The 9,950-nt window shown below is 41.1% G+C and overlaps 1 protein-coding gene across 8 annotated transcripts in view; it reads right to left on the bottom strand.

The window, feature by feature from the left end:
* Positions 1-296: 296 nt before the first annotated feature.
* FOXN3 (forkhead box N3) overlaps positions 297-9,950 on the bottom strand; it is a 192,042-nt gene continuing 182,388 nt past the window's right edge. For 7 of the 8 annotated variants that reach the window (XM_080984504.1, XM_080984502.1, XM_080984503.1 and 4 more), the window contains one exon: positions 297-9,489. In XM_080984504.1, the coding sequence (XP_080840630.1) occupies positions 8,922-9,489 (568 nt within the window). In that variant the 3' untranslated portion in view covers positions 297-8,921. The remainder of the gene's footprint in view (positions 9,490-9,950) is intronic. The other variant, XR_013980174.1, reaches the window with a different exon arrangement.

Raw genomic sequence — 9,950 nt, 5'->3', positions numbered from 1 at the left:
TGCTCCCACTTGCGACTCCCAGCAACTGATATTCAGAGGCAAAACATATCAACTGCAGCCAGCAGCCACCGATAGCCGTATCCTACATGAAAAGTCTAAGGTAGAACAATTTCTTCAAATCCTCTTTGTTTAGGCTGCTTGAGAAAAGAAAAAAGCAGGTCCTGGGGTAATCCAAATTAAATAAGGACGTTTTAAATTGGGTAGCTTTTTCAGCAGCATTGCCTGCCTCAAACAAGGGCCGAGCAAAAAATATATATAAATGAATGAATGAAACAATAAAAGCCAACACCCGTAAGTGCAATTATTCAATTGATGCAACTCAGTAATTTTTATTGCAACTGGAAGACAATACATCACAGAAACTTTATGGTAGGTTTTGGGAAAGTGTTATTTACAATAATAACTGATGAAAGAGTTTGTCTTTGGCAATATGATTACACATCAAGAAACATAAAATGCAAGTATGCCTCTAGATCAACGTTTTTTTCCTTGTATTTCTGGCTGATTGCACTTGCCTTTCGACTGCTCATTTAGGTAAACACAAATACAACTTAACATCACTGTTTATGCCCCCCATCACAGTTCTCATTTTATGTCAATGAAACTGGCAGTTCCATTTACCTAGTACAGCATTAAAAACAAAAACAAAAAAGGAATTAAAAAACAGAAACAAAAAAGAGAGGAAAAAATGGCTTATTGCTGTACTAAATTAATCTATTGGCCAATGAAGGTCTCATGACCCTAAAGCATTGATATTGTACTTATTGGTCTTTTGATTGCTTCATCACTTTTTTTCCTGCAGAACAAAAGAAATATTTCAAAAATATTACAGAAGAGTATAAAAATGTACAAGTTCATAATGCTTTTCATAGACTCAGAAATCATTCCCTATCCCCATCCCTTCCAACATTTGACACCAAGGCAAACTGAAGTAGTGAGTGTGTATAATGCAGACGCGAAACCGGTAAAGCAAAAACAATTGTTTTCCCCAAAATACTGGGTGCATTAGGGAAGGGCTGGAGAGGAAAAACTTATCAATAAACTTTTTCCAAAAAGCACTAAGTTCTCAATCTGAACTGGAACCAGAGAAAGGAAATTATCAGCTTTCAAGCCACCACAGTCAGCAAAGTCACATCATACAAAACATACCAGTCACATCAGAAGTCTGAATTCAGTAAAAGGGCAGAGAATTCTCACAGTCATTTCAATAACACCCCAATCCAACTTCTGCATGCAGATCCTGAGAGCTACATGAAATCATGTGTGCAAATACATCATTCCCCTTCCCAATTCAATAGCCTGGGCAGCACTTGTGTGTCACGCCCTTTTTTAAAAAAGCTGAAATCCTTTCAGTTGGCTGTTTGTGGGGAGCTTCCTTCCTTCCAGCAAAAATGTTGATTGATGCGATTCCAACTTTCTTAAAATGCCTACATGTCCAAAGCCCTGGTTCTCTTGCACCCACTCTGTTGAAGCCAAGGTCTTAAGTGGAGTTCCTAGAACTACTAATTCTAATTTCTCAAGTCTCTCCCCTGTACCCACTAGAAATAAAATGCAGTGCAACTTGATAGCATGTGCATCTACAAGGAAGTCTGTATTAAACTACTTTTGTGGTTTTAAACGTAGACCAATGAAGCACAGCATCATAGACAGATGCCTGGTTCACATATGTAAAAATCTATGGTTTGGTGCGAGGTGGACAAACTTCTACAAACCCCTCCTGAATTTCTTCCAAATTTAAATTAGCTTTTCAAGAAGCTTGATTTAGCATTATGTTCAAAAATGGTGGATTGTGCTGTACAACAAACAACGGTTAGTTAAATAAGCCAGCTTCATAACTCACAGTTTAAAGTTGATTTGTTTGGCCATTAATCAATGTTCTAAACCATGATCCTCCATTTATCTATTAACAAGGAAGAGAGGGGAGTGTGTAAGGCTGTCGCTTCTCTCAGGCTCATGGAAGCATTAAACCATGGTTTATCGTTGCATGTGCTAATGTTTACTCACTTTTGGTTTTGGTTTCTAGTCAGCAAGGCAAGTGGCTACTTGCTGAGTTATAGGATTGCGTGGACGTAGTTAACATTGTAAAATCAACCCACTGATTCTGAACTTTCATTCCAGAAAAAAAAGAACATCAAAAAGGTTGAGCGTATCCCTACCAAAATGCTTCCCCTCTTGGTTTGCAGCTGATTACAATCAAAGGGACGGGGTATGAACAGATGCAATGAGAAAAGTTCATACGAACCACATAGACTATTGCGTAAATGTTTTTTCTACATCCAGTTAATACAAGGCCTACACCAAAAACGCTAAATGGATTTATGCGTTCTCCAAAGGAAAAGTAAACTGGGTGTTGTTAACAGCATCTTTTTATTCCCCACAATAGAAAGCAAAGAGACACTGGATGTTGGCAGAAGATTATCAATGTAGCAAAATGTTAAAAGTATATTACATATTTAGTATAATAAGGTTATTTAAATTAGATCACAGTGCTGCATTTATGTGCATAACAGTGTTTTACATATTATAGGGAGAGCTGGCAAGAACACTCACAGACTTGACTATGAATGAGCCTGGTCTCAGGTGGAAGAATACTTTTTTAAAATGGTAAAAAACAAACACGGGAAACAAAACTATTAGCTGGGCAGCTTACTGAAGTCAGTTGCCTGATATTAATGTCAAAACCTAATGTCTTTTTGCAGGTTTTCCAGAGCCAAATAATCTCCTGGTATAAACTGGTAGTGCACCCTTTGTTTTTAACAGTAGTTACCTGGGCTCTCTAATCACCCTCCTATCCTCCAGTTTGAAGGCAGATGGTCAGAATGAGTGGGAAAACCAACTGGTATATAACTGAGAATTGAATAGCCAATGGCACTGATCACCATTTGGCCTGTAGCATTTTACAGAAGTGACTGCCATCTTGCCAAGCCACCCAAGACCACATGCAAATGTAACACAGCAAGGGCAATGCATGTCACAAGCTCAGAGTGAATATTTGTGACCAGCAAGCCTCAACAGCCACCCCATGGTTCACAAGCTCTGCCCCACTACATTGAGATTATATACTGCATTATGCCTGCCATGTACTGGGGTTATGTTTAGTTTGGACAAAGGATGTGCCTGCATCAGCCCCAATCCAGACCGTTTCACCATGCACATGAACTTGTCTGCAAGCTGAGGCTAAGTTCATTCGCTTCTGTGTTGGGGACAGCTCAAAGTGTGCAAAACACACACACCTTTGACCACTAAAGAAGTGAATGAGAGAGCCCTTGATTCACTGATGTAGCAGCAGTTCTATCACCGATTTGCTCTTTGAGGAGGATCTGAAAACATGTTGAGAGGCACAAGCTTGTTGAAAGCAGCCAGCGTCAGGTTGGCTGTCGGAAACGTTTGCAGAGAACTGCTTGTGCATCTGTTAATGTGGATGATAAACAGACTGTAAGGTAAGAATTTAATAAACGTAAGTGAACCAGGAAAGACAGGTGGCTAACATTAAACATTTTCTTATTTTAAAGGCTTTACCCAAGTGCCCAAGTACTTTGGAAGCTACGTAAGAGAAACTGGATGCACCTGCCCCAATCCTTTATTCAGCCACAGTGAATGGGCAGAGCATCCTCATCACTGCTCAAAGAATGGCCAGCTCAGCAAGGACCTCTGTACCCCATCCATGCATCCTGAAGACCTTCTGAGATGTTATCCCATTTCAAACTAACTGAAGGTCTAGATAGAGGAAGAATGCAGCTGAGCAGGGCCTGCATCTTCTGAGGCATGTGTTAAGTGCTCCAAGACAGAGCAAATACTTCTCAGCCTCCCATGGGAGTCAAGGACTTACTGGACTGTTGTTCTGTACAGTACAAGAGGCCAGGTTGCTCACCTGCCTAGTGCTAGCTCAGGTCCTGCAATGCAAGGTCCATGAGTCTTCTGCATGTTACCTCTTCCAGCTTCCTCTCAGCCTGCTCGGCCTGCTAAGTCCATGGCCCTCAGGAGGTGCTTATATGAAGTCCTTATATCAGAAAAGGCTCTGGGCTTGTGCAGTGTCTGGATCATGCCCACAAGTCTACAACACCGAAGCTATGATCACATTTTACATCCAACTTTATGAAAAACCCTCGATTACAGGTACTTTCCACAGTAAAATGGTCATACACAAAACAGGAAGAATTTGTGTATAAAATACATAAGTTGTCATGAATTCTGTGACTTAAGATTTTTCTTGTTAAAAAAAAATCCCCATCTAAATTCTAACAAATAATCAAGTATTTCCAAAATATTATTTCCAAAACAAACACTCCCTCTGTGCACTGTTTTCAAAATGGCTGTGGCACACAGGTAAGAAGCTCAAGAAGTGTGGAGGAAACAATCCACCATGTGGTGAATGGAAGTAAGCACATCCCTGCTGCAGAAGTCTATATAATTGGACCCAACTGCTTTAATCCACTTTTGGCATCAAAGTGAGAAGTTGGCACTGTAGGACCTAACACTGGAGTTTGTATAAAAGATGACAGTTTATTGGAGGTGGCTGTGCAAGAGACAAGCCAAGCTTTCATCGGATCTTTTCCATTTCAAAACCATTACTAATAGGAATTAGGTACTTAATTGGGATACTTAAATGAGACATCCTTTGCCTCCAAGAAAAGGTAACATGACATCTTTTGCAAAAAGATCATCTGCAATTGCTTTCTGTACAGTGATGATTAAAGGAAGCACCCAGCACAGACAATTTTTTTTACTCAAGCTATGACCCATGGGTGGTCAATAGATGGGGCATGACTCACCTAAAAGTAAGGAGTGCCTAGGTCTCTGTGGCTTTTAGTAGGAAAGTGGAGCATGGACTTTAATTTCAGTGGGAAAGCTATGGGACCAATTGATGAACTTTGGCTTAATTGTGCCTCATCTGTTGAACAGCGCTCCTTCATTTCTGCAAGCAATGAGTCATATCAGAACTGCTCTTTCCTGTTTACGAAACACTCTATCTGAAGATTATTGCTGTAGTAGATTAGCTACTGATGTAAACACTGTGTTTCCCACCTTCTCTATATATTGCCCTGAACACTGTAGGCAGGCCACAGCTGAGGTCTGGTACTACTCACAGGATGATTAGCATAGCAATGAATCCCAAAACTAGATAGAAGGTAAAGTATGTTGTGGACACAAAAACAGGGATTTGAATATTTGGCTCTACATCACCTGCAAAAGCTTCCAAGCCCAACGTCTTTGGGTGCCTGATTTATGTACAGATATCCTTATGGAATCTGAATCCCCATGGTGGAATTGAAGTTTGGGTTGTTGTTGTTTTTATTTTTAAGTACTGTCCAATTAGATTATTTAATTGTTTTGTGGACCATTCTTACCAGAAAGAAGGTAAATGGGTAAAACAGTCAATCAAAATGCAAGGGAAATAGCATTTTTGTACACAAAACATTTGTGGTGGCAATGGTGGAGTATCTATTGCAAAGGAACCACTGGAGAAAAGGAAGTTGTTCTGGGTTTACACTGGTGTTGCTAAGCAAAATGTATGATTAGCACGCCTCCGTGCCAAAGAAGTGTAAGGCAGACTACAGCAGTCTTTGCCAACCTTGTGCCCCCCAGGTGCTTTGGACTAAAGACTCCCATCAGCCCCAAAGGGCACCAGAGGGTGAAGAGGGACACATGTGTGATTTAAAATGTGTTTAAGGCATGATGTTTCTTCTAAACAAGCCTCATTAAGCCTCATTCAAACCTCACGGAAAGGAAGGCAGTTGTGCAAGACTTGCACAGCCACCATTTTTTTAAACTTGTGAAGAGGATGGGCCTGAGGGCTTTTCCCTATTTAGAGGACAAGCAGGTGCAATGACACTTGAATTTGTAATTCAGCTTGCAGTGCACCTTTTGGATGTCCATGGTTTACAGATGTATTTACTGGGACGGGGTGTGTGTGTGCGTATGTGTGTGTGCGTGCAGGCAGCCCAGATGTAGCAATGTGACATAAATCTACAGCTGCAATCTTCATCCCCCCCCCCCCATGGCTTAGGCAAAGACTCTCTGCATTGAGGACTGACCCAGTACAAAGCCAGAATTCCTGTCAATTCCAAGATTTAGTTTCTAGACAATGAGCAATAAAGAATTTCTTCAGCATGCTACACTCCACTGGTTGTCTATATAGGCTACAGTGCTGATTCGGGCATGGAAATATTGGCATAATCAATACTAATCAGAATTAAGAACCATCCCCATTTTTGTCATGGTGGAATATCTTTTTCATTCCACTAAACAGGCTACCGCATCTTTTTACTATTAAAATTTTGCTCATGCTTGGTAGAACTCCATGGCAACTGAAAGAAACAGGCATATGGCACTCTAGTTCAGAGAGAAAACCCTTAAATTGATTGACATGGTTTCTTTTCTCTTTAGGCAAGTGTTACCTCCCCCCTTCTTTTGGCAGACATGGATGTATTGAGAGAACTGGTAACACATAGGCTGAACTTGCTGATGGACCTGCGTCATTCCAAGCCTGATTCGAGACTCCCAATATTTCACAGGTCTGTTGGCATGAGCATCTAACTCATACTGTATGCATTTTCACGAATATCCAAGCCTGCAAAGCGGAATTCCCTAAGATGCTTTCTGCATTTCCTGCCAAAGCCCAACACAAGGCAAAAACCCTGAGCGCCAAAACAGCAAACAACACGACTTCTGTTCAGTGTAAAGCTGTATTTAGTCTACCTACAGGTCTGGAACCCAAAGAGTCTCTTACACATGCCAAATCCGCTCCAGAGAGGGGCTGCCAATTTCTCTTTCTGGCTGCAACTTGTTGTGCTGTTCTAGGAGAACCTCATTTTTCCTATGGTGACCCACAGCTAGGATGGTGGTCCACTGGAGACCTGGTCCATATGGATCACAGCCTATAGGACTGGAAGTCCCAGGATTATGGCCTTTGATACCAATGCAACTGAAAAAGAAAAGATCAGTTGGAAGAGGTTGCCTTATTGCAAAGCCTTCAATCTGCTAATGGACCCATCACCGCAAACCAAGTATGGCTGTAAACAGAACACGTCTTCAGCATGCATCTCTTAAACCGCCCCAATGAACTCAAACCAAAGCCCTTTCGTTACTTGTTTCCTCACTGGCAGATGAGCAGATTTGCGTGGTCATCGTCTTCCCCCAAATCAAATGGCCAAGTTTTCCCCACCGTTCACAATTCAGTGTCTTCCACCGTCTTCCTTAAATCATACACACTCACTACTTGCCTTGCCCTCGAAATTATTGCGTAATGTTTTAATACATGTAAAGACAAAGAAAGGACAAACGTGTTCAAAAAACAGAGAAGTAGGGGGAGGGGGCTGAATGTGCAGACAAGGCAATATAATTCAACCATCCAAGCCCTACCCGAGCATGAAGTTTTATTTTTAATATTGCAGAGTAAGTTCCCCAACAGTCAGTATTTATCCCTGAAAAAGGTTAAACCTTAAAAAACACCTGCTTCCAAAAAAAAGGAAAAAGGGAAAAAAGAGAGGAAAAAACAAAAAACAAAAACCCAAAAAACAAACTAAGCCTAAGGGCTTAAAAATTAGAGGCATAGCCTTTTTTCTATTTTTCTATATTTATATGAAAATAATTCATGCTTCATGCTAAATACATTATTTACCTTACAAGAACTTTTGTTATTTTTGAATTAATAAAAAGGGTTTGTTTTTATTATTATTTTGTACTCCGAGTCCCTCCCAGAAAGGAATCCATGCAATGTGGATCAGAAATTTCAGCTGGTTGCAGTGGTTAAAATTGGAAATATATTGTCATTTTTTGCACAGATGAATCCTGACTGACCTTAACTGGGTACCTCATTTTGAGGAGCACAATTTCTTTATATTTTTGCCTAGCCAACATGGATTTTATTTTTTGGAAAGAATAAAAAAGCAATATAATACTAATGGCAGGTTTTGTAGCATTTTCCCCCTAGTGAGATCAAATCTTTGTGACTTATAGAAAAGGTTTTCTCATTTTGATCCTCCTTAAATATCTACTCATAATTTTCTTCAGATTTGATTGCTTTTCACTCAGGCAGTTAAGAACTCATAGCTTGTTTTCCCATAATATTTTTGCAGGCAGTGCCAATCTTCAGGCTTATGGCTTTTTATAAAACATTCTTTTAATTTAAATATAGAAGACAATTAATTGATTAAAGAATATCACTAGTCCCCCTCCCCCTCCACCCCTTCCTCTTTATTTCACTGAAACTCATTGCATACACAGTTCAGTATTCCATAATTTATAAATTAAGTCTTCACATTTTGAGCCATATACAGTACATGAAGCACTAATAGATCATTACTGTATGAGCAGCTGTCATTAGTGGCTATTCCAAGATTTCTATGGCACAACCGCAAGCAAATGCCACTATATATGATCCTTGTTTCTGAGGATATTGTGTGTGCCTCTTGACTTCCCCCAAATCTCTAGACACATCACACACAAACCCAATCATAAGGCCTTTTTTTCCACTTTCAATTCTTACAGCCTGGCCTGAACGATTTCCAAATTATCCAATTTCTTCTAGGTTATAAGAGATTTCCAAATGCCGAATTTTTATTCCTCTCACATTAACTGGTGACGTCACAGCATATTCAGCCATGCATTTCTGACAAAGCTGGAGAAAGCAATGGCAATTTTGGCTTTTACTTTCTTTCTTTTTTTGTCTTCATGTAATGAAAAGCTTTTGTAAAATTAGTTGAGTATCAGTATGAGTTCTATGGCTTCCATCTCCTTTAAAAAATTTAAAAACAAAAAAATCTCAAGGGTTCGAAAAAAAGAAAACACACACACACAAAAAAGAAGAAGAGGAGGAGGGGGTGAAAGAAAAGAAAAACGAAACAAAGAAAATATTTGTTGATATTGCCACAAATCATTAGAATTCACCTGACGTGCTGAAACGAAATTGTTTTATAAGTTCAATCAATGGATTTGTTCTCGTTTTTCGTGGTGTCCTTTTGCTCTTTCTGCCCCTTTGCCGTCCGATTGGTGATGTTGTTCAAACAAGACCGTATTCCCGCCAAGTGCAGGAGCGATCCGGCCGCTTCTTTCATCTCCTCGTCGTCGCTCTCGGGGGGTTTCTCCGTACGCCTCTTTTTAAGAGGCAGCGTGTCACTCGGTACTTTTTTTGCCTTCAGCAAATGCTGACGTTTCTTGTGCTGAGAGGCGTAGCCGCTATCAGCTAAAGAATCCTTGGTCTCTTTCCGGCTTTGCCTTTTGTCCTCCTCTTCCGCTTCACTATGGCTCTCGTGGCTGTGGAAGCTGCCCTCGCTGCCCTCGCTACTGTCCCGGCTGCCTTTAGTGACAAACTCGTAATGGTCGTCGGCGGAGGAAGAGGAAATGGAGTCACTCGTGGGCGACGTGCTCCGGTGGTTGGAAGATTTGGCACTGCTATAGTTGTGGTCCTCCTTTGGGTCGCCGCTCACCACCGGGGAGCCGCAGGACTGCTCGCTGTCTGTCCGCATTCGGCAGTTTGAGATTCCATTCCTGGAGAAGGGAGGAGAAGGAAACACACAATCATATCAAATTCCCCTATAAAACTGTATTTTTCAAGAGAAAACTGGTTTCCCTGAATACAAACGAGTACAGTCATACCTCGGGATGAAGACGCTTCAAGCTTAAATATTTTCGGGTTGCGCTCCGCATCGACCCGGAAGCAATGGAGCACGTTACTTCCGGGTTTTTCCGCTCATGCATGCGCAGACGCTCAAAATGACGTCACGCGCATGCACGGAAGCGGCGAAACGCAACCCGCGCATGGGCGTCTTAGGTTCGCTTCAGGATGCGAACGGGGCTCCGGAACGGATCCCGTTCGCATCCAGAGGTACCACTGTATAGCCAAACATAACATTTTAAAGGCCAAGGCTGATGGCTATGCACCATAAAAAGTGGCTGTAAAATGGACCCCCCCCCCCCAGCACTCACTTCCAATTGGGTAAAATGTCTAA

The sequence above is a fragment of the Podarcis pityusensis genome, assembly GCF_964106645.2.
Source record: "Podarcis pityusensis genome assembly, chromosome: 1".
Classification (NCBI taxonomy): Eukaryota; Metazoa; Chordata; class Lepidosauria; order Squamata; family Lacertidae; genus Podarcis; species Podarcis pityusensis.
Note: the sequence above shows the minus strand (reverse complement) of the source record. Positions and strands in the feature narration are given on the sequence as shown.